General features: G+C 46.7%; 1 protein-coding gene across 1 annotated transcript; it reads left to right on the plus strand.

The window, feature by feature from the left end:
* The first annotated feature begins 285 nt into the window (after positions 1-285).
* Positions 286-24,440, plus strand: LOC308661182 (uncharacterized protein). Its single transcript, XM_081316021.1, has 7 exons — positions 286-341; positions 1,810-1,889; positions 3,782-3,913; positions 9,514-9,612; positions 12,577-12,599; positions 15,463-15,569; positions 17,874-24,440. Exons 2-7 carry the CDS (start codon positions 1,848-1,850, stop codon positions 19,319-19,321), a joined length of 1,851 nt encoding a protein of 616 aa, XP_081172147.1. The 5' UTR covers positions 286-341; positions 1,810-1,847; the 3' UTR covers positions 19,322-24,440.
* Positions 24,441-25,343: the final 903 nt, after the last annotated feature.

Genomic DNA, 25,343 nt, shown 5'->3' on the forward strand with positions numbered 1-25,343 from the left:
CGGCTTGGAAAAACCCCCACGCCCGGAGGTGAAGAGCGGCAGAGGGACTTTGCACATGCTCAGAGGCTCTATTTCCGAAGCGCGGTCGCCTCTCTCTTGCGCTTTTTTCCCCCGCACCCTTCTTCCCCCCCCCCCTTTTGTCTTTTGCGGAAGGAGGAAGGAGGGAGCCGCCGCGCTCTGGATCTTGCGGGAAGGAAGTGCGCTTTGCACATGCTCGGAAGCCATCTCGCCTTTGCTCTTGCGACGCCCTCCGTTGGCTGGGACGGCCTCCCCCCCCCAACCCCACGCACACCCCGTTTCGGTCTCCATTATCGGCTTGCAAGGAAGACGGGCGTTTAATCGTGGGTGTTTGGATACAGGAGTTGCGGAGGGGGGTTGGCGGGGGGGGGCGATGCTTTTTCTGCACGTTTTTTTTTTTTTTTGCAAGACGGGTTGGTTGGTTTGGGGTGTTTTTTTCCCCCTCCCACGTTTTTTTTTTAAATAATAATAATAATCATCCCGAAGCTTGCCGTGCTGGTTTCTTATTCTCCTGTTCCCTTCTGATTGAACTGGGCTGCTGCTCTCTCTTGAAAGGAAACTTGCACTCTGCGTGTGCTCAGAGGCACTTCTCCCCCCCCCCCCGTCCTAGAATTGCGATCTGAAGCTATTGCTGATGTGTGCTCAGCTTGATGGAAAAGCCCAGAGGAGCACCATTTTTTCTTCTTTAAAAGAGATTTATATTATATTATTATATTAATTATATTATATTATATTATTATATTATATTATATTATCATATTATATTATATTATATCATATTATATCATATCATATATTATTATATTTATTATATTATATTTATTATATTATATTGTATTATTATATTATATTATATTATAATATTATTGCTAAGCACATTTGATTTGTGCTTAGATTGTAAGCCGCCCTGAGTCTTCGGAGAAGGGAGGGATATAAATGGGATTAAAATAAAATTATATTATATTATATTATATTATATTATATTATATTATATTATATTATTATATTATATTATTATATTATATTTATTATATTTATTATATTATATTATAATATTATTGCTAAGCACATTTGATTTGTGCTTAGATTGTAAGCCGCCCTGAGTCTTCGGAGAAGGGCGGGATATAAATGGGATTAAAATAAAATTATATTATATTATATTATATTATTATATTATATTATTATATTATATTATATTATATTATATTATATTATATTATATTATATTATATTATATTATATTATATTATATTATATTATATTATATTTATTATATTTATTATATTATAATATTATTGCTAAGCACATTTGATTTGTGCTTAGATTGTAAGCCGCCCTGAGTCTTCGGAGAAGGGCGGGATATAAATGGGATTAAAATAAAATTATATTATATTATTATATTATATTATACTATATTATATTATATTATATTATATTATATTATATTATATTATATTATATTAATTATATTATATTTATTATATTATATTATTATATTATATTATATTATTATATTATATTATATTATATTATATTATATTATATTATATTATATTATATTATATTATATTATATTATATTATATTATATTATATATCATATATCATATATCATATATCATATATTATTAATTATATTATATTTGCAAATTTTCTGTTAGTCGCTTTGTCACAATGGGACAATTACTTGTATCACTTTCTTCTTTTTTTCTTTTCTTTTTTTTATATCCATCCCTTCAAACATTTCTCCTGACTGATTTTTTTTTCCTCTCTCCCTTCCTTTCTTTTCCAGTTGCCTCATTTTTTGCGGCAGATCGAAACAATCTTACCATGAATGCTGGAATTGACAAGACTGCGGAGGACCAAATGCAAGTAAGAATTCGGGAAGAAGAGAGGGTGGGGACCTGATCAGCGGAGGGGCAGATCCCTGATCCCCCTAAGACAGGGGTAGGCAAACTTTATGACTCGTGGACTTCAACTCCCAGAATTCCTGAGTCAGCTGAGTCAGGAATTCTGGGAGTTGAAGTCCATGAGTCATAAAAGAGCCAAGGTTGCCTACCCCTGCCCTAAGACAAAAGAGGATATCTCTCTCTCTCTTTGAGTCTGCAGAAATTAACTATTAAGTTGTGATGTGACAGTAGATCTGTGGCAAAGCCAAAGAATTCTCCAGCCGTCCAGAATTCTGGGAGTTGAAGTCCATTAAAGTTGCCAAAATTGGGAAATACTGTCTTTTTAAAAAAAAAATCTGTGCCTTTTTTTTAAAAAAAAACTTTCCCAGCTCAGCAAAATTTGCATATTGGCGACAAAATGGGTGATCAGGCTCCTGAATGAAAAGTTCAGCAGTGTCGCGCTGCCATCAAAACACCAAAATGTGTTTAGCAATAGCAATAGAAGTTAGACTTGTATGTTGCTTCACAGTGCTTTACAGCCCTCTCTAAGTGGGTTCATAGACTTAGCATGTTGCCCTCCAACAATCTGGGTCCTCATTTTACCGACCTCGGAAGGATGGACAGGCTGAGTCAACCTGGAGCCGGTCAGGATCGAACTGCTGGCAGCAGAAGTAGCCTGCAGTACTGCATTTTAACCACTGCGCCATCACAGCTCAAGATTTAGAACAGATCTTGCCAACAAATAGTGCTTTTCTTCGCACTGCTCATTCTAAGTGGCAAGTAATACTGGGCACGACCTCCCCCCTCTCCCCCCCCCAGCTTTAGAGCCCAGTGCAGCTTTTTACATCCTAGATTATTCTCTGCCCCAATCTTGAAAAGAGCAAAAGACCAAATTGTGGTAAAGGTAAAGGTTCCCCCGCACATGCGTGCTAGTCGTTTCCGACTCTAGGGGCCGGTGCTCATCTCCGTTTCAAAGCCGAAGAGCCAGCGCTTGTCCGAGGACGTCTCCGTGGTCATGTGGCCGGCATGACTGGACGCCAAAGGCGCACGGAACGCTGTTACCTTCCCACCGTAGTGGTCCCTATTTTTCTACTTGCATTTTTACGTGCTTTCGAACTGCTAGGTTGGCGGAAGCTGGGACGAGTAACAGGCGCTCACTCTGCTACGCGGCACTCGGGATTCGACCCGCCAAACTGCCGACCTTCCGATCGACAAGCTCAGCGTCCTAACCCACTGAGCCACCGTAGGATAATCTAATCTTTTGTATCCACTCTTTTTTTTTTTTGGAAAAGAGGCACAGATCAGCAATGCATGAAGACAATCTTCAATCCCACTAAGGTGGCAACCTTAATGGGAAAACTGGCCACTTAGGCCAGAGATAATAAACTGAATAATTTCCGAACATTGGGATTGGATCACATGCTCAGCTGAGTTTTACTGAATGAATCACCATGATTTGAGTGTGCACACAGCCACAAACCATGGTTTATGAGGCCTAATGGCTGGATTCGCTGCTTGTACAAAACCAATTCAAACAGAACACCTTATAGGTGTCCACGATGCCAAACACGGTTGTATATACAATTTGGTTTTTATTCAGCTGAATAGAAGTGTTTATTTTATTTACTGGAATAGTCAAGTTAAAAAAAATGGCTGTGCTGGGAAAACAAAATTCAGCCCGCATCCTTCGCTCAATGCGAAAACTTGAAATGGGGGAAGAACTGCAGAATAAACCATAGCTAGAAGCGTTGGAAGAAAAAGATGAAAGAAGCAGCGCCTGGAGCTAAATGCAAAAACCTACAACGTAAAGTTTACAGAAACTGAAATATTTCTTGCAATCCTCCTGGGATCTATTTTTTCTCCCCCTTTCTTTAGGACGGTCTCATAAACCTTAGCAAAGAGACAGAGAACGAGGGACATAATTGTCAGGAGGTGAAAGACAACGAGCAAAAGATAACAGAAGATAACAAAAATCAGGACTCCCCACCGCCCAAGGATGATTTACAGGTAGGTATCATGTTCCCATTTCCCTTCTGCTCCCCCTCCCCCCCACCCAATCCCGCAGTGTTGTGTGACCCACTTTAGGAAGTGGTGAGTGCAAAAGTTCCAGAGATGCATTTGGAAGAGTTGTCAAAAAACGTTTGCCAAAAAAATGTCGTAAAAATCAGGTGGCATTACTTACGGCTGTAATTAATGTAATGTAATATAATGTCAGGGACGCGGTGGCTCAGTGGGTTAGGACGCTGAGCTTGTCGATTAGAAGGTCGGCAGTTTGGTGGGTCGAATCCCGAGTGCCGCGTAACAGAGTGAGCGCCTGTTACTCGTCCCAGCTTCTGCCAACCTAGCAGTTCGAAAGCACGTAAAAATGCAAGTAGAAAAATAGGGACCGCTACGGTGGGAAGGGAACAGCGTTCTGTGAGCCTTTGGCGTCTAGTCATGCCGGCCACATGACCACAGAGACATCCTCGGACAAGCGCTGGCTCTTCGGCTTTGAAATGGAGATGAGCACCGGCCCCTAGAGTTGAAAACGACTAGCACGCATGTGCGGGGGAACCTTTACCTTTAATGTAATGTCATTCCAGGCTCAGTTATGGTCACAAGTCGAGGACCCCCTTGTTAACCAATGATTTTTGGAGCCTGAAGTGGTTTAATCAGGATTTAATTTAGGAAGCCTTTAGACTGGTTTTCCCTTTGCTTGTTCTACCGTAGCAAAATGCTCCGTCCTTCTACGGACTGAATGTAACAACTCCTGAGAATCTTGCCGGTGCCGGTCAATTGAATGAAAAAGCCCTTAAATCAGGGGTGTCAAACCCGTGACGTCACGTGGCGTGTCGCGACGTATCGTGACTTTCCCGGTTGCCGGCAATGGGGTGGGCGCGGTTTAGAGTGACGCATCCGGCCTGCGGGCTGGCACTTTGACGCCTCTGGCCTAAATTAGTGGAATTCCCTTCTGTCAGGTTTGGAGATGAGCTCCAGATGATTTATTAACAGTGAGTGGAAAGCAAATAACAGTTTTCAGGGGCTACTAGTCACGACGTCCGATATTTCTTCAGAAGGCAGAAAACAGGAGTGCCTTTGACTACCAGCCACTGAGGAGTAACAGTGGATGAGAATGGTCCTCCTCGTGTCCTTGAGTGTGAATTTTCTGAATCTGTCCAATTGGCTGTGGGTGACATAGGTCAGGGCTTTTCAACCAGTGGTACGGGTACCACCTGTGGGACATTGGCACCTGGCAGGTGATACGCGACCATCCTAGAAAAGTGGTAGCGGGGGAGGGGAATGAGCTGAACCGGGGGCAGCACCGCAAAAGCCTGAGCGAGAGACGGCTGGAGCTGCAGGGCTGTCAGGGCTCAGCGGAAGTACCAGGATCAGTGCCAGGTTCTACCTGGAGCTCAGCGCTGATCCTGCTGCTTCTGCTGAGCCCAGAAGAAGCTCCGATCAGCTGGAATGTTGCAGCATCTCCAGGGCCTTGTGATTTACATTCAGATGCTTGGCAACTGATTATATATTTATGACGGTCACAGTGTCCTAGGGTCATGTGAAGTGACCAAAACCTGCTGCCACCACCCAGCAGACGGTGGGGAATAAAAACCAAACACCCCCCACCCCACCCCCGCTGCCAATCCTCAACAGAAATGCTCACAACAATGAAAACCTCGGACAGGAGGAAGAGCGCCACCGGGCGGGCAGGCAGGTGTCTTGCTCGGCTGTGGCTTGGGGGGTGGCACTTTTTTCAGTGCCGTTGTAACTTCGAACAGTCGCTAAGCGAACTGTTGTAAGTTGAGGACTACCTGTACTTCATCACTTTTTTCCTTATTTTTTTTTTGTCACCAAGTTTTTGACACCTTGCTAGGGGATTGGTGGTACTCGGATGTTGCCGTATCCTAAAAGTGGTACAGTGGGTCTGAAAAGGTTGAAAAACCCCGACATAGGTGGCTGGACCAGGGGTAGGAGAGACTGTTGAGAATTTTGTTTTTGGAACTTGGCAATTTGATATGGCCCAAGGGCTAATCAATAAATAAAGATGAGATGACTGTTGAGAAAGGAATGGAAGAAATTTAGGAATCCTCCAGAGAGAGAGAGAGAGAGAGAGAGAGAGGATTGAATAAGTCCACAGCTTAAGTGTACAGGGCAAATGGCCTTTTGAGGCACAGGAGGAAGAGCCGGTTTAGATAAGAAGACTTTGAATCCAGGCTGAGAAAAATAGAGAAAACGTCTCAGGAAAAGGCCCATACTAGTTCAGAAGAAGAGGGATGGAGAAGCACATTAAGACTTGAAAAGTTTCTAACCAGCTTTAGAAAACTTTGGTTATAATATAGAATTAGAATTAGAAAAATGGCAAAAAAATTGTGGGAGAGAAATCGTAAACTGACCATGTCAACTGCGTATAAAGAAAATTTGTATAAAATGTTTTATAGATGGCACTTGCCTCCAGCAAGACTAGCAAAAATGTTTAAAAATGTATCAGGTAAATTTATTTTTTTTATTTTAATCCCATTTATATCCCGCCCTTCTCCGAAGACTCAGGGCGGCTTACAATTTAAGCACAAACCAATGTGCTTAGCAGTAGCCTTCATTCTATGTATATGCCTGCTTATTAGGGCTTTCACACACACCCCAAGCGGCATTATTACAAAGTCAGCTTAATTGCCCCCAACAATCTGGGTCCTCATTTTACCTACCTCGGAAGGATGGAAGGCTGAGTCAACCTTGAGCCTGGTGGGACTCGAACCTGCACTAATTGCAGGCAGCTGGTGTTACTTAAGGAGGCATTAGCCCACTGCTCCACCCAGGCTCTAAATGTTGGGAATGTAAACATAACTTAGGTACCTATTATCCTATCGGGTGGACATGTGACAAGGTAAAGGCCTATTGGGAAAAAATACATGCTTGGCTAGAAAAAAATATTAGGAGAACATGTAGTATTTCATCCTGAATTTTTTTTATTAGGTATAGTACCAGAAAAGATTAATAAGCAAAATTTATATTTGGTTTTACATATTGTAACCGCAGCAAGAATAAGCTATGCGCAATGTTGGAAAAATGAACGAGTGCCTTCAGAAGAAGAGGTAACAAAAAAGATATACTGGAATGCGCAGAGATGGACAGACTAACTATGAGGCTGAAAGATAAAGAAGAAACAGAATATTACCAAAGCTGGAATTTATTCTACAAATGGTTAGAAGAGAGAACCAAAGAATAGGACTCGATTTATGTATTAGCGTTTTATGAACCCAGATCGCACGCTTGTGTGAAAAACTTAACACATGTACGTAGAGGTTAAAAAAACAATAAAAAACTTTATAACGAGGGGAAAAAAGACTTGAAAAGTTTCTGTTAACTTATAGCTCAGGTTTTGTTTTTTTGTTTTTTTCCAAATTTGACAACTTTTAAGATGGATGGACTCCCAGAATCCCCCAGACGCGCTGGTTGAGGTTCCGCTCATCTTAAAATTGCCAAGTTTGAAAAACTTAAAAGAGTTTGAAATCTGAGGGGGGGGGGAGAGGGGGGAAGGAAGTTTGAAAAACACTGCTCTAGCTGTTAAAATAAATCTGTGGCCTTGGATTTCTTAGTCTGGTCTACCTTGTAGGGCTGACATTAGGTCATAAGCGGCGGCGCAGTGAAAAAGCTGGGAAGAAGCATGTTGAATTATTCCCGAGAGAGGCCGCCTTAAACGAGGAGGGAAATTTCTAGTTTAATGGAAGAGAAGGACCAGGGGGGTGACATGATAGCAGCTTTCCAGTATTTTGGCGGCTGCCACGGAGAACGGGGGCGGGGGGGGGGGCAACCTGTTCTCCAGAGCGCCCGAACTCAGGACCAGAGGAGGCCGTTCAGGAGCTCCGGTGCATAATGCCGCTACTTCTCTTTTCCCCCAACAATGCAATCCTGCCACAGGTGGGTTGGGTGAAGCAAGAGGGACGAGTCGGTGAGTTTTGGTGTTTGAGAGAAAGAACGAGGAGCTGGGAAGAGACTGGCCAGCCATTTGTCTGAAATGGTATAGGGTTTCCTGCCTGAGCAGGGGGTTGGACTAGATGACCTCCAAGGTCCCTTCCAACTTCTCCTTCTCCTTCTCATTATTATTATTATTATTATTATTATTATTATTATTATTATTATTATTATTATTATTATCATCATTATTATTATTTTATTATTATTATTATTATTATTATTATTATTATTATTATTATTATTATTATTATTATTATTATTATTATTATTTCCTGTCAGGCCCCTTCTCCACAGCCCCACCCTGGCTGTGGGATTGAGAGGAAGGGGACCGGCCCAGATTCACCCCCACCCACCCCCGGTCCAGGTAGCTTTCATGATTGAAAAGAGATTTAGCGACAGTTTTTCTTAAAATGTCACATTTGCATCACCTTCCCTTTCTCATAGAGGGACGCGGTGGCTCAGTGGGTTAGGACGCTGAGCTTGTCGATCAGAAGGTCGGCAGTTTGGCGGGTCGAATCCCGAGTGCCGCGTAACAAAGTGAGCGCCTGTTGACTCGTCCCAGCTTCTGCCAACCTAGCAGTTCGAAAGCACGTAAAAATGCAAGTAGAAAAATAGGGACCACTCCGGTGGGAAGGTAACAGCGTTCCGTGCGCCTTTGGCGTCTAGTCATGCCGGCCACATGACCACGGAGACGTCCTCGGACAAGCGCTGGCTCTTCGGCTTTGAAACGGAGATGAGCACCAGCCCCTAGAGTCGGAAACGACTAGCACGCATGTGCGGGGGAACCTTTACCTTTACCACAGTTTGGTCTTTTGCTCTTTTCAAGATTGGGGCAGAGAATAATCTGGGATGTAAAAAGCTGCACTGGGCTCTAAAGCTGGGGGGGGGAGAGGGGGGAGGTCGTGCCCAGTATTACTTGCCACTTAGAATGAGCAGCGCGAAGAAAAGCACTATTTGTTGGCAAGATCTGTTCTAAATCTTGAGCTGTGATGGCGCAGTGGTTAAAATGCAGTACTGCAGGCTACTTCTGCTGCCAGCAGTTCGATCCTGACCGGCTCCAGGTTGACTCAGCCTGTCCATCCTTCCGAGGTCGGTAAAATGAGGACCCAGATTGTTGGAGGGCAACATGCTAAGTCTATGAACCCACTTCCACTTCCCCTTTTCTTCCTTTTTTTCCCTTCCCCTTCCTTCCTTCTCTCTTTCCCTCCCTCTCTTTCCCCTTCCCCTTTCCTTTCTTCCGTTGTTCTTTTCTTTTCCTTCTCCCTCCCTCCCTTCCCCTTCCCTTTCCCCTTTCCTTTCTTCTCTCTTCCCCTCCCTCTCCCCTTCCCCTTTCTTTGTTCCTTTTCCTTCCTCCCTCCCTTCCTCGTTTCATTCCTACTAAAAGCTAATAGAGGTTGAATAAGGAAGTCTGAAGGAGCTTTTTCTTGAAACCAAGAACTCATGGCCAAAATCGGTCGGTGGTTTTCTTTCTTTGCCTAGCGTAAGTTTTCTTTCCCGAAATTTATCGATTATTTTTTGGAGTGCAAAACGTTGCCCGGGTGTCTTTAAGCAGAAACCGATTATTATTTTTTTTCAGTTGGGAGGGGGGGGCATGGAAAACTGGAAACAGAGAAAGTCCTCCTGGTTTCCATTAATACAGTTTTATTCCATGGAAGGTGCAGCCTGATTCAGAAATGATTGACCTGAGCAACATGAAAGAAGACGAAGAGGAAGAGGAAGAGGACAAGGAAGAGAACAGCAGTGAGGAGATAGTGGTACGTCTCTCTGGTATTGAAACTGCCTCTCCATCTTGTGTAAAGGTTCCCCCGCACGTGCGTGCTAGTCGTTTCCGACTCTAGGGGCTGGTGCTCATCTCCGTTTCAAAGCCGAAGAGCCAGCGCTTGTCCGAGGACATCTCCGTGGTCATGTGGCCGGCATGACTAGACACCAAAGGCGCACGGAACACTGTTACCTTCCCACCGGAGTGGTCCCTATTTTTCTACTTGCACTTTTACGTCCTTTCGAAGTGCTAGGTTGGCAGAAGCTGGGACGAGTAACAGGCGCTCACTCTGCTACGCGGCACTCGGGATTCGACCTGCCAAACTGCCGACCTTCTGATCGACAAGCTCAGCGTCCTAACCCACTGAGCCACCACATCCCTTGTAATACAAGTAGTGCTTGACTTAAACATTCATTTAGGGGCCATTCGAAGATAACAGCATTTGGAAAAAAAATGTCTTATGACTCGCTCTTGTGTAGAAAATGCCATCTGACCTCAACATAAGGTTGATTCAGATATTATTTTTTTAAAAAAACAACCCACTGATTTCTGGAACATTGCCTTGAATACAGACAAAACTGAAGTGTTTTGTTCAACGTTATTCCGCATAGGGCAGGGGGAATTGAACCAAACTCTTTCCTTTCTCAGTTTTTTGTTCTGTGAGCAAAAATAGGGCAATAATAATAATAATAATAATAATAATAATAATAATAATAATAATAATAATAAGAAGAAGAAGAAGAAGAAGAAGAAGAAGAAGAAGAAGTAGTTGGAAGGGACCTTGGAGGTCATGTAGTCCAACCCCCTGCTCAGGCAGGAAACCCTATACCATTTCAGGCAAATGGCTGTCCAGTCTCTTCTTGAAAACTTCCAGTGTTGGAGCATTCACCGCTTCTGGAGGCAGGTTGTTCCACTGGTTAATTGTTCTAACTGTCAGGAAGTTTCTCCTTAGTTCTAGGTTGCTTCTCTCCTTGACTAGTTTCCATCCGTTGCTTCTTGTCCTGCTTTCAGGTGCTTTAGAGAATAGCTTGACTCCCTCTTCTTTGGGGCAGCCCCTGAGATACTGAAACACTGCTATCATGTCCCCCCCCATCTTTCTCTTCATTAAACTAGACATACCCAATTCCAGCAGCCGTTCCTTATATGTTTTAGTCTCCAGTCTCCTAATCATCTTTGTTGTTCTTCTCTGTACCCTTTCTAGAGTCTCGACATCTTTTTTACATCGTAGTTATACTGAAGGCTACCTGCCAGCCAAGTTACAGAAAAATTGGCCAACAGGCTTATTTTTGTTAAATTTTATTGCTAATTCAAATTTTAAAGCTAAAAAGAAGACATAAAAGACATTAGCTTTAAGTTACGTGAAAACTCAAAAGAAAAGAAATTGCTACTGCTGCAATATCCTGTGCCAGTGAAATAATTCCACAGCCGTTACCGTAGTTTCCGGCGTATAAGACGACTTTTTAACCCATGAAAATATTCTCAAAAGTCAGGGGTCGTCTTATACACCAATGCTGAAACTTTAGGGACAGGACTGGCTGGAAAACCTGGAGCGGATCTTCCATTTAGTCTGCGCAGGGAAAGCGGGACCAATTGGAGTAGAAGCTGCAGTCTGTGATTTTTTACAGGCTGGGGTCGGCGTCTTTCCTTCTAAAGTTGAAGAGCAGCTGTAGGCAGGTGGGGAATGCAAGAGCAACTTGAAAGGCAGGTGGGGAATGCCATAGCCAGAGCAGCTGCTTAGCTCTAAGGACACATTTGACTCAGGAACTGGGCGGGCTGGCTGGAAAACCTGGAGCGGATCTCCCATTTGGTCTTTTTTTTTTAACCCCATTTATATCCCGCCCTTCTCCGAAGACTCAGGGCGGCTTACAATTTAAAGCACAAATCAATGTGCTTAGCAATAGCCTTCATTCTATGTATATGCCTGCTTATTAGAGCTTTCACACACCCCCAAGCAGCATTATTACAAAGTCAGCTTATTGCTCCCAACAATCTGAGTCCTCATTTTACCTACCTCGGAAGGATGGAAGGCTGAGTCAACCTTGAGCCTGGTGGGACTCGAACCTGCACTAATTGCAGGCAGCTGGTGTTATTTAAGGCTCTGCGCAGGGAAAGCTTTAGAGTGAATTAGGAAAAGTGAAAAAGTGAATTAGGAAAATAGGAAACGGTTGCTGGAATTGGGTATGTGTAGTTTAACGAAGAGAAGAGTGAGGGGTGACATGATAGCAGTGATCCAATATCTCAGGGGCTGCCACAAAGAAGAGGGAGCCAAGCTATTCTCCAAAGCACCTGAAAGCAGGACAAGAAGCAACGGATGGAAACTAGTCAAGGAGAGAAGCAACCTAGAACTAAGGAGAAACTTCCTGACAGTTAGAACAATTAACCAGTGGAACAACCTGCCTCCAGAAGTGGTGAATGCTCCAACACTGGAAGTTTTTAAGAAGAGACTGGACAGCCATTTGTCTGAAATGGTATAGGGTTTCCTGCCTTAGCAGGGGGTTGGACTAGATGACCTCCAAGGTCCCTTCCAACTTCTTCTTCTTCTTCTTCTTCTTCTTATTATTATTATTATTATTATTATTATTATTATTATTATTATTATTATTATTATTATTATTAAAGTTTAATCCACTTGCACTGTTTTATGTTTACATGTTTGATGACAAACTGCCTTATGTTTATAAGTGACAGTTTTCCTACTAAGTACCTGCATGTCATAAGCATTTGAATTAAAATTACCATATTAAAATCAAATCTGATGTTTTTTAATTTTTATTTGGTGTGCGTTGGAAGAGGGGTAGTCTTATACGGCGAGTATAGCCCAAACCCTATAGTTTAACAGGAAATGTAGGGGGTCGTCTTATACGCCCAGTCGTCTTATACGCCGGAAAATACGGTAGTTTTGTGGGATTTCCTGAGTAGATTTTTCCACCCGTATAATTATGTCTTTCTTCTCTCTTAGGAGTCTGGAAATATTGGGAGCAGGTAAGATTTGGAGGGTTTTTTTAAAAAAAAAATGCTTTGTTCGTGGCGTTTCTGCCGGCTAAGAATTAGGACGCTGCCTGTTTAAATGTAGTAGTTTTCTTTGCCAGTTTTGGGTGGGGCATTGTTTCCTTCTTGGCAGAAGGAGGAAGAGGAAGAAAGAAACTACAGATTGTCCTCAATTTACAACCATTCATTTAGTGCAGGGGTAGGTCACCTTGGCTGTTATATGACTCGTGGACTTCAACTCCCAGAATTCCTGAGCCAGCATGGCTCAGCTTGGAAACTTCTCCCTTTCCCCTCAGCATGGCTGGCTCAGGAATTCTGGGAGTTGAAGTCCACGAGTCACAAAAGAGCCAAGGTGGCCTACCCCTGGTTTAGTGATTGTTCAAAGTTAACAACAGCACTGAAAAAAAAGTGACTTAATGGACCATTTTTCACACTGTTGCAGCAACCCCGGGGTCCCGTGATCGATCGAAACTCAAACTCTTGACAACTAGTCAAGAGGGTCATGTGATTCCCTTTCGCGACCTTCCGACAAGCCAAGTCCATGGGGAAGCCAGGTTCACTTATAACGACCGTGTCGCTAACTTTTAACAGCTGCAGTGATTCACTCAACAGCTCTGGTCAAGGAAGGTCCTAAAAAAAAGGTCCTTCCGACGCGACCTAAAAACCTATTTGTTTGAACAATCCGGCCTGGTCTGATGGGTTTTGTTTTAATTATTGTTTTAATGTAATTTATTTTCTGCATTTGGGCACTAGGGTTTAATTTGTTTTTAATTTGTTCACCGCCCTGAGTCCTTCGGGAGAAGGGGGGTATACAAATAAAATAAAATAAAATAAATAAATAAATAAAATGGGGCAGGACGGTTTTGTTTAGCAACAGAAATGTTGGAGGTCAACTGTGGCCGTAAGATGAGGACTACCTGTGCGCTCCTGCCCAAAATGGCAGGACAAGCTATTCCGTATAAAAGGGAGCAACCCCCCTCCCCAACCTTCCCTCATGCTGATACTGTTATCGAGTCAGGTAATCAAACGTCTGCAGGTAAAAAGCATCAAACTCAGAGAGCACCTAAGTCAGGGCTTTTCAACCAGTGGTAGGGGCACCACCTGTGTGACATTGGCACTTGGCAGGTGGCACGCAACCATCCTAGAAAAGTGGTAGCGGGGCAGGGGAATGAGCTGAACCGGTGACAGCACTGCACAAGCCTGAGCGAGAGACGGCTGGAGCTGCAGGGCTGTCAGGGCTCAGCGGAAGCGCCAGGATCAGCGCCAGGTTCCAGCTGGAGCTCGGCGCCGATCCAGAAGAAGCGCCGATCAGCTGGAAAAACCTTGGACAGGAAGAAGCACCACTGGGCAGGCAGGCAGGTGTCTTGCTCGGTTGTGGCTTGGGGGGGCACTTTTTTCAGTGCCACTGTAACTTCGAACAGTCACTAAGCGAACTGTTGTAAGTCGAGGACTACCTGTACTTCATCACTTTCCCCCCTTTTTTTCCCCCCCGGTCATCATTTTTGACACCTTGCTAGGCGACTGGTGGTACTCGGATGTTGCCATATCCTAAAAGTGGTACAATGGGTGAAAAGGTTGAAAAGTCCTGTCCTAGACCACTTAAGAACTCCGTCCTTTTAAGCGTGCTGTCAACGCTGCTAACATCGGATGTTCTTGCTTTTGATTATTGTTGTTGTTATTATTATTATTATTATTATTATTATTATTATTAATAATAATAATAATAATAATAATAATAATATTTATTGGATTTATATACCGCCCTTCTCCCGAAGGACTCAGGGCGGTGTACAGGGCAATTAAAACACAATATACAATATACAGTATACAAAGTTAAAATAAAATAAATTAAATTAGCCCTAATAAGTAAAACACATTCTAAAAGTTTTAAAATTAAAAAATTTAAAATCCCAATCCCTCAGTCCAGGCTGGCAAGCTCAAATAACCAAGTTTTCAGGTCGCGGCGAAAGGAGCGAAGGTCGGGAGCCATCCGGAGCTCAACAGGCAGTTGGTTCCATAGGGCAGGCGCACCCACAGAGAATGCTCTCCCCCTGGGGGCCGCCAGTCGGCATTCCCTGACTGACGGCACCCTGAGGAGGCCCTCTCTGTGGGAGCGCACAGGACGATGGGAGGTTGACGCCGGCAGTAGGTGCTCCCGTAAATAATCCAGACCCATGCTATAAGGTCATCACCAGCACCTTGAATCTCACCCGGAAGACAACTGGAAGCCAATGCAGCTCGCGGAGCAGAGGTGTTACATGGGAATATCGGGAGACCCCCATCACAACTCGCGCGGCCGCATTCTGCACCAGTTGGAGCCTCCGAGTGGACTTCAAGGGCAGCCCCATGTAGAGAGCATTGCAGTAGTCAATCCGAGAGATGCAGCCATTTTCCTTGTGTATTACTCTTAGAGTTCGAATTAGATGACACTGGCGGGGAAGGAGGAAGAATGTGCGTGGGAATTAGTTAGACATCACAGTATCGTAGTAGTAGTGTGTGATTCAAGGTTGTTTGAAGGAAGAGATGACAAGAAATGGGTTGGAGACCTGGAGGGAAAGACCGCGTTTCAAACTAATTGGAGAATGTGATTTATGACTGTTAAATTAGAGGAGGGAATTGTGCTTTGATACTATGTGCTCAAGGGGAGGGGAATTCAGATTTTGCCTTCAACCATGCACGTGCCGATGCCAGGCAACTCGAATGAAGATTATTTAAGGTAAGCAACGCCTCAGAGTTCTTTGGAGAGTTTCGTCTGTCAGAACCATGACAGGTGCACTTTGTGATATCCTGTCTTTGTTCCGGAATCGGTCTTGTTAATTCCTCTCCTCCTTTTCCTCTCTCTCGTCGGGACCGTCAGAGAAGACGACGAGCCGCTGGCTGGGAGACTAGAGGAGATCAAGCAGAGATACGGCAGTTTGTGTCAGAACAGCACCGTTTTCCAAGAAATGATACTCCGGCTCAAAGGTCAGTCTCCCTTCCGTTGATGTCCAGACTTGGTGGGGCCTAATATTGGTCCCCGGAGGCTCTGGTGGCGCTTTGGCTTGCAGTGGACTCTTAGCTCACTCCCATGGCACACTCAGGCTTTCCGTTCCGTTTTCCTGCCTTTCGGTCGGTCTCGAATCCGAGTCCCTGCAGTGTCCTTAGCAACATTTTCGGGGGCGTTTTGCCCTTGCCTCCTTTCTGTTGATATTCAGGGTCAGCCTGTGGGTTCGGCAGTTGAATCGGACAATTCTGAGGAGGAGGAGGAGGAGGAGGGCGGGGGGATTGGAGAGCCTGCAGAGGCCAGTTCTGAGGCTTCGCAGAGCTCTCAGCCAGGCCCCTCCCATCTGGTTCGTCCTCAGACCCAGCTGTGTGAGCCTGACAGCTTGGACAAAGATGACCCACAGCTGGCCTTGTTCAAGGACGCCCAAAGCAGGAGGCAGACAAGCAGGAGTAAACAAAGGAAGGCAATGGGGCACCTCGGGAGGAGGCAAAGAGAAGCCACGCCTTGAAATTGTTTAAAAGGGGAATGTGTGGGAGGTGCTGGTTGCTGAAGGCAACCGTTTGAACAGCTTCTGATTTAGTCATGGTTCGTATTTGTTTTGCTCTGTTTGCTCTGTTTTGGATCTGTTTTGTGTAAATAACTTTGGCTGGCATACTTTCAGCCTATTGACTTTTGAAAAGGGGTTGTCCCTGACATTTCTGCAGGGCCGGTAGTAGGTTGAAACAGAACACTTTCTTCCTAGGGCTGAGAGGGAGGGACTGGCCCAAAGTCACTCAAACCAGCTAAGGCGAGACTGGAACTCGCGACCGTCTGATTTCTGTCCCTCATGACCTTTAACCAAAAGACCAAACTGGCTCGCTCGCGCTGCCCCTGACTCGTAGCTTCTCAATCTTGGCAACTCTAAGACGGGGCTTTTCAACCATTTCACACCCATTGTACCACTTTTAGGATATGGCATCATCCGAGTACCACCAGTCGCCTAGCAAGGTGTCAAAGACTTGATGGGATGACCAAAAAAAAAAGGAAAAAAAAGGAAAAAAGTGATGAAGTACAGGTAGTCCTCGACTTACAACAATTCGCTTAGTGATAGTTCAAAGTTACAGTGGCACTGAAAAAAGTGCCCAGCAAGACACCTGCCTGCCCGCCCGGCGGCGCTCTTCCTCCTGTCCGAGGTTTTCATTGTTGTGAGGATTTCTGTTGAGGATTGGCAGTGGGGGTGGGGGGTGTTTGGTTTTTATTCCCCCCCCCCCTCTGCTGGGTGGTTGCAGCAGGTTTTGGCCACTTCACATGACCCTGGGACACTGTGACCGTCCTAAATATGAATCAGTTGCCAAGCATCTGAATGTAAATCACTGTTCTGTACCAGCCTGCTACCGGCCCTGCAGAAAAGGCAGGGACAACCCCTTTTTCAAGAAGGCAAGAGGCTGGAATTACGCCTGCCAAATTTATTGCAACAAAAACAAACGGAACAAGACAAACCAAGAAACAGGAGCTTTAAGAAACATGAACTATCCGAGCGGTTGCCTTCAGCAAACCAGCCCTCCCCACACATTCCCCTTATATAGAGTTCAGGGCGTGGCTTCTCTCTGCCTCCTTCCAAGAAGCCCCATTGCCTTCCTCTGTTTACTCCTAATTGACTGCCTCCTGCGTCGGGCGTCCATGAACAGGGCCAGCTGTGGGTCATCTTCATCCACGCTGTCAGGCTCACACAGCTGGGTCTCCGTGGTGACCAAGTGGGAGGGGCCTGGCTGAGGGCTCTCATCAGCAAGATCTTCAACCCCCTCAGCAAGGTCTTCAACACCCCCCTCCTCCTCTGAGTCGTCCGACCCAACTGCCGAACCCACAGGCTGATCCTGAATCACAACAATCACAAGACCCTGGAGATGCTGTAACATTCCAGCTGATCGGCGCTTCTTCTGGGCTCAGAAGTACCAGGATCAGTGCCGGGCTCCAGCTGGAGCCTGGCGCGGATCCTGACGCTTCCGCTGAGCCCTGATAGCCCTGCAGCTCCAACTGTCTCTCGCTCAGGCTTGTGCGGTGCTGCCACCGGTTCAGCTCATTCCCCTGCCCCGCTACCACTTTTCTAGGATGGCCGTGTACCACCTGCCAGGTGCCAATGCACCACAGGTGGTACCCGTACCACTGGTTGAAAAGCCCTGCTCTAAGCGGTGTGGACTTCAGTTCCCAGAATTCCCAGCCGGCCCCATTTTCTTTGAACTGGTGTCCCTCTTTTCCTTGACTTGGTCGGGAATGTTTGACTTCTCAGCTCTCTTGTTTTTCTGCAGCCGGATGGAGGAACCAAAATAAGGAACGGGATGTTTTGCCCGGGAGCTCGGAGCGCCTGCAGCTAAACAGGATGATGTGGGGCGGAGATGAAGTCAGCTTTACCTCCAGCGTCGGGGGCCAGTTGGGCTCCCCGGACAGCCCCCCGAGGACGGTGGATTGTGTGCTGGAAGCCAGGGCCCCCATTTCAATCCCCTTCGGCGGGGGCTTCTTCGACTTCAGCGAGTTTGCCGTCCAGCAGAGTTTCCTCCAGAGGAAAAGCCAGGAGCTCTCCAAAACGTTCGGGTCGAGCCTGAGTGCCAGCGTGGCGGAGCTCCGGAGTCAGGAGAAGCCCCCGCCGGTGGCGGAGAAGCCCTACAAGTGCAACGAGTGCGGGAAGAGCTTTGGCAAACGCTCCACCCTGAACACCCACGGCCGGACCCACACGGGGGAGAAGCCCTTCAAGTGCTCGCACTGCGACAAGCGCTTCAGCCAGAGCTCTCACCTGCAGCTGCACGAGCGGACCCACACGGGGGAGAAGCCCTACAAGTGCCTGCTGTGCGAGAAGAGCTACAACCAGCGGTCCAGCCTGATCATCCACGAGCGCAGCCACACGGGCGAGAAGCCCTACTCCTGCCTGGAGTGCGGGAAGAGCTTCAGCCAAAAGGCCACCCTGGTCCTCCACGAGAAGAGCCACCGGGGGGAGAAGCCCTACAAGTGCCTGGAGTGCGGCAAGGGCTTCAGCCTGAGCGCCGACCTCATCCGCCACCAAAGCATCCACACCGGGGAGAAGCCCTACACCTGCTCCCAGTGCGGGAAGAGCTTCAGCCAAAACTCCCACCTCATGGCCCACATCCGGACCCACACGGGCGAGAAGCCCCACAAGTGCCTGGAGTGCGGCAAGGGCTTCAACTGGAGCTCGGAGCTCATCGCCCATGAGCGGACCCACACCGGCGAGAAACCCTACCAGTGCCTGTACTGTGCCAAGAGCTTCAGCGTCCGCTCCAGCCTCAGCAAACACGAGCGGACCCACACCGGCGAGAAGCCCTACGTCTGCCCCCAGTGCGGGAAAGCCTTCATCCAGCGCTCCAGCCTGGTGGCGCACGAGCGCTCCCACACCGGCGAGCGGCCCTACCTGTGCCTGGGCTGCGGCAAGGGCTTCCGGGAAAGCTCGCAGCTCATCGCCCACGAGCGGACCCACACCGGCGAGAAGCCCTACGTCTGCCCGGAGTGCGGCAGCTGCTTCAAAGCCAAGGCCGCCCTCCTCCGGCACCAGCGCGGTCACCTGGGGCTGAACTCCTTCATCTGCGCCGACTGCGGGAAGATTTTCTCCTCGGCCGCCGAGACCCCGGAGAAGTGTCCCGAGTGCGTGAACCTACTGAGCCTGACGTCGGGCCTCTCACGGGCGTCGGAAGAGGCCGATCGGGAAGCGGCCGAAGGAGCGGGGCAGAGCGACGACACCAAGATGTGATGAGGCCGGCTGGGCCTCTGGTTCTGCTTTTTTTTTTTCCCCGCCGCAGGTCGTAGTCGGCTTCCTCTTTTTGACGGAGCAGATCCCGCAAGAGGGACCCTTGCTGCGGCCGACGGAGGACGGGTTTCGTTGGCCGAAGGTGACTGTGGGCAGCTGAAGGCCTTCCCCCCGATGTGATGGCCGTCGCAGTTTTGGTTCCTGTTGGCAAACCAGGCCCATTTCAGACCCTTGGGAGGGGAACCGGAAATGCAGAGAGGGCCAGAATCGGGTGGATACGAAAACGAAAGAGAACGGCTGAAGTTCTAATACCGCCCTTCACTACCCAGTGCCTAGAATGCAGCTCCTGATCGACTGGAGATTTGGGTTTGTAGCGGGGGAACCACGGGACGCGCCTTTGAGGCTCTTCTTTGGTCCACGTGCCCCCTTGTCCGAAGAGACGGTCGCTTTCGCGAAGAGTTTTTAAATGAACTTTTTGCTCAACTTTTTGAGGGATTTGAGCTGCGACGAACGTTTGTCTCGTCAAGTCCCACTGGATGCACGTGAAACAAAGCCTTGGGGCTGAGCTGGCCCTTTGATTTGGGCTTGAGCCAGCCTGCCTGGTGCAGAGCCCTTTTTGCCTTGGATTGGAAAATAGTGACACAGCAGCGAAGAAACAGGAGGGGACGTTAATAGAGAGAAAACTGGTTTTGGTCAGGTTGGACCTTGAGCAATTAATTCGATCCCTGTCTCGTTTCACCTTTGCTTTAGGGTAACAAGCTCAGCTGACTAGGTTTTTTTTAATATTTATTTGATAGCTAGATAGAAGTACGAACTTTCTCCCTTTGGATGAAATGAGGGTGATTTGGTAGGACATCCCCATCAACGTGGGGAACAGGCCAGTTCCAAGACGGCTGGAACGAGAGGCAGCTTTCCAAATGGGCACTCCATAAAGGGGGATTGTAGGAAAAACACAGGTCTGAAGACAAATCTTTTTCAAGAAAGGCGTTCAAGGTACATCGAGAAGGTGTGGTACAATCCTTGGGGGGGAAAAAAAAAGCTGTGTTGCCAGAGAGGCAAATACGAAATGTTAACAGTTTTGCACTTAACTCCCTGAAAGTGGAAAGCTAGTAGCTCAGGGGGCAAGTACAAGACTATCTCTTGTACTACTTGCAGTGAACCTGTTCCATAAACAAACCTATTTAGGCAGTATTTTCGTTCATGTTCGTCCTACAGCAGCGCGTAGAAACTTTTGAGATGCGTGGACTTTTAAGACCCAGAATTCCTAAGCCAGCCAGGTTGGCTGGGGAATTCTGGGGCTTGAAGTCCGCTCATCTTAAGGTTGCCAAAGTTAAAACAACAACAACAACAACACCATGTTGCAGTAACCCAAGCCGTCCATTAACTTTGCGCTTCATATCTAAACCCAGCCTTTAGCCTCCCCTAACCTCATTCCTTGCTGACTTTGAATGATGGGAGTTGTAGTTTCAACACATCTGAAGAGCATGAGGTTTGGGAAGAAGCACAGTGTCAGGAATTGTGCAGAGATCTTCTTGAGCTAACAAGAAGTTGCACAGACAAAAAAGGTACAGAGAGCAGCAAAGTTCACACAGTAACCACACAGATACACTGATTCTGGATTTTATCTTGGTAAGTTAGGGGCCCAGGAATTGGCCCTCGCTCTTTGCAAACTACAAGTTCACTCCAGGTAGGTACGTAAGTAGGTAAGTAAGTAAGCCCCAACTTGATTTTCAGGGGTGGGCCTAATATAAGCCCCCCCTGAAAGTAAACCCCAGTTTGGTGTTGGGGTGTGTGAAGCTGCCCGACGTGCCCCACACCCACTTACCGGTAGGACCGCCACAGCCAGGCCTCCCACGCCGTTGCCTATTTTCGTGGCAGGATGCCGCGTGGTGCCTCAGGCCAGCCCGAAGCAGCATGCAGCATCCTGCAGCAAACGGCGACGGCGTAGGAGGTTTGGCAGCCCCATCCCATTTCTCCTTCGTGATCCTCCGCTGCTGTGGGGAGGGGTGTAATTAATCAATTAATTTCAACTTCTGGTAAAAAAAACTAAAAAACACAGGGAAGTTGGAATTGATTGATTGACCTTCCCCTCCCCCTCCAAACTTCTTTTGTTTCCGTCTGCACGCGGCAGCGGAGGATCGTGAAGGAGGAACGGGACGGGGTTGGGAGTCAGGAAAGGGAAGAAATGCAATTCCTGAGGGAAGCGAGGGCATTTGGGCGGTGGTGTGGCCAGCTCTCCAGCTCCACGGGGAAGGGGCAGCCGGCATGGGTGCTGACGGCAGGTCACCTGCCCGCCCATTTCACCACCGTCCCTCGCTGAGCCTCCGGCGCTCCACCTGCCGCTTTGGTCGGCCTGGCCTCCCCCCAGCACAGCCGCCCCGGGGCTGCAAGGGTTGGCCTGGCACGGGAAGGGCATGTGTGCCCCACCCGCACCGGTACCGTACCTGGTCTGCCACCAATCTTTCGCTGCCATGTTACTTCACCCCATGCACAGGGCTTGCCCCACCCTCACGCGCTTGCGGCCTACTGGTACCAGCAAAAAGTAAGCCCTCCCTGAAAGTAAATCCTAGTGCAGGGGTCGGCAAGCTTGGCTCTTCTATGACTGGTGGACTTCAACTCCCAGAATTCCTGAGCCAGCCATGCTGAGGGAAAAGGGAGAGGTTTCCAAGCTGAGCCATGCTGGCTCAGGAATTCTGGGAGTTGAAGTCCACCAGTCATAAAAGCCAAGGTGGCCTAACCCTTGTCCTAGTGCTTACTTCAGAGCCCAAAAGAAAGTAAGACCGGGTCTTACTTTTGGGGAAACACAGTCGATTGTAGGCAGATACAGTAAACTGATTTCTTAAGTGGGGGATCCATATCTTTTCCTCTCAAGTGGTAAAAGGTAAAGATTGGATAACTGCCAACTTATTCTGCAAAAAAAGGGGGGGATTATAAGACATCAGCTTTGAGTTGGCCACAACCGGTTGAATCCACTTGTAAACCAGTTTAGGTGTCCTGAGGTTCTGTAGAAGGTGGGGGGGATGTCTCTGCAACTGAATTTTTCCTCACACGAGGCAAACTTCTGCACGAATTTTGTCTCACGAAGGCAGCTGGGATTCCTTGTGAAGTAAAAATCATTAAAAAAATAAAAACCGTTGACATCTTTAGGACAGAGCTTCCTTTAGACCAGGAATCTGCAAACTTGGCAATTTTAAGACTTGTGGACTTCAACTCCCAGAATTCCTCAGCCAGCCAATTCGTCCTTATTTCCTTCCGAGGAATTTACCACACAGGCCATTCTGTTGCATTTTTGCTGAAAAGCGTTGGTGCAAACGTGGTGTGTGATTCTGTCACGGGAATTGCACCTTGCAAAATTGTTTCGCTTGCAAGTCAAACCGTGTGTAAGCTATCCATCCCCAACCTTGGTTTGTCCAGACTGTAGCTTAGGGTTTCCTATCCTTGGAATAGGAATGTGAAGAGAATTTGGAGTTAAAAACAACTAGGAGTATCCAGGCTTTGGTTTAATATAGCAATAGCACTTAGACTTAGATGCTGCTTCACGGTGCTGTACAGCCCTCTCTAAGCGGTTTATAGAGCCAGCCTATTGCCCTCAACAATCTGGGTCCTCCTTTTAACGACCTCGGCAGGATGGAAGGCTGAGTCAACCTTGAGGCGGTCAGGATCGAACTCGACTGTGTGCAGAGTTAGTTTGCTTCATAGCTCTCTAACCACTGTGCCACTGGGACTCTTCTAGAGGCTAAATCAGTGTTTGCTTCCCACCGCTCATGTACACAAAGCATCTGAAATTGTGAGGTCCTTGGTGCTCTCTGAATTTGGTTGGTTTCTTGCAGACGTTTCATTCCCTGAAAGATAACATCTGGAAGAGAGCGGGGTTTACCCCTTCTAGCACTGATGATGTTACCTTTTAAGGTAATGAAATGTCTGCAAAAAAGCACCAGAGAGATCACCAAGGAACACCCCCCCCCATTTATATCCATATGGGTCAACCCCTCATTTTAAACCTTGAGCCACAAATGTTTTCTTCTGTCGGTACTCCTGAAAATAACCGTGATTAAGTTTGTTTGTTTTTTTTTTTAAAAAAAAGCGTTTGCAAAAGCTGATGTTTTGCAAGTCTATTAACATCTCACGAAATTTCCATCACGTAAGGTTTTAGACCGCCGTGGAAGATTACTTGATGTTTTGTGAGATTGGGGGGGGGTCATTTCTTTTAATAATTACTTGTGAGCACTCTTTGGAGCTGGGGAATCTGGAAAGATTGTTGAGCCCCCGATGTCAAATATGTGGCACTTGTCCTGTAATCTGATGCTGTAGAAAATGATTTTTTTCCTCTGGTTGTTTTTTTTTTACAAAGTCTAATATAGGGTACAAGCAATAGCTTCCTCACGGGCTTCTCCCGTTAATTTGGGTACTCCAAAAGGACTTTGCTGTGCTTTCAGAAATTCTGAAAAATTGACACTGAAATTTTTAATCCTGGGAGACTGGCACTCCACCAATCATCATTTGTGTTGTCGTATTAGGGCAGGGGTAGGCAACCTCGGCTCTTTTATGACTCATGGACTTCAACTCCCAGAATTCCTGAGCCAGCCAAGCTGGCTCAGGAATTCTGGGAGTTGAAGTCCATGAGTCATAAAAGAGCCGAGGTTGCCTACCCCTGTATTAGGATATTGCTGCTCAATCTTGGCCACTGGAAAGTGGGTGGACTTCAACTCCCAGAATTCCTCAGCCAGCCACGGGGAATTCTAGGAGTTGAAGTCCAACCCACCTTCAAGTTGCCGAAGATTGAAAAAAAACACGGCATGGGGTTTTATGTAAAGCCGTCTTTCTGACTACGAGCAAGACCTACTTGTACGAATTGTACGTTGTTAGAAATGGGGAAGCCTCCTTGGATCTCGTCTCCTGCTCTGGAATATATTGCTCCAGTATCCAAACAGACTGTCCTTTAATCCCTCCCCTCCCCCTTTTAAAATGTTTGTAATGCTCTTTTGTTTTGGGGGGGGCTCTCCCCAGCTTTTCTGGCTTTGCTTTGAATGTGACTATGCTCCGTTTCGCATCTCACTTGGGGCTCTTGGTTTTTCTTCGTTTTATTTTGAGCATTAATAAAAATAATAAAATGATCTCTTAACGTATGTCGAAATCCTTCTGCCTTGTCATCCATCTTGGCCTTGATTATCTTCCTCTCCATCCAGGTTTGCTTCTTTATCCTATTTTTTTCCCCCAGGACATACGAATCTTTCCGTTTGAGACTTGCTTGCCCTCCACGTCTGTAGTCCAGTCCTAAATCCAATCTTTAAACCTATTGTTTGCAATCCGTAACCTTTCCAACGTCATCAGTATGCAGGGCCCATGCCCCCCAAGTGCACACATTCCTATGCACATCTCAGAAATTTAAAAAGATTGGATATAATACTCTAAGTCCTAAAGATGTTTGCATATTTATGTGCATGCTACTCTGGAAAAGACCCTTAATTTATTAATATCCTGCTTTTCTTATTATTTATAAATAACTCAAGGAAGCGTATATACAATACTCCTCTCTCATCCCATTTTTCCCACAACAATCCTGTGAGGTGGTTTGGACTGAGTGGGAGGGACTGGCTGAATGTCATCCAGCTAGGCGCGGGACTAGAATTCACAATCTCCTGGTGATTGGCCCAAAATAATCCAGCCAACGTCCACGCCTAAGGAAGGTCTAGAACCCAGTCTCCTGGTGATTGGCCCAAAGTCATCCAGCCAACGTCCATGCCTAAGGCGGGACTAGAATTCACAATCTCCTGGTGATTGGCCCAAAGTCATCCAGCCAACGTCCATGCCTAAGGCGGGACTAGAATTCACAGTCTCCTAGTTCAGGGCTTTTCAACCTTTTCACCCATTGTACCACTTTTAGGATCTGGCAACATCCGAGTACCACCAGTTGCCTAGCAAGGTGTCAAAAACTTGATGACCCCCTCCCCCCCAAAAAGGAAAAAAGTGATGAAGTACAGGTAGTCCTCGACTTACAACCATTCGCTTACTGACTGTTCGAATG

The sequence above is a fragment of the Vipera berus genome (assembly GCF_964194415.1).
Source record: "Vipera berus genome assembly, chromosome: 2".
NCBI classification, from domain to species: Eukaryota; Metazoa; Chordata; class Lepidosauria; order Squamata; family Viperidae; genus Vipera; species Vipera berus.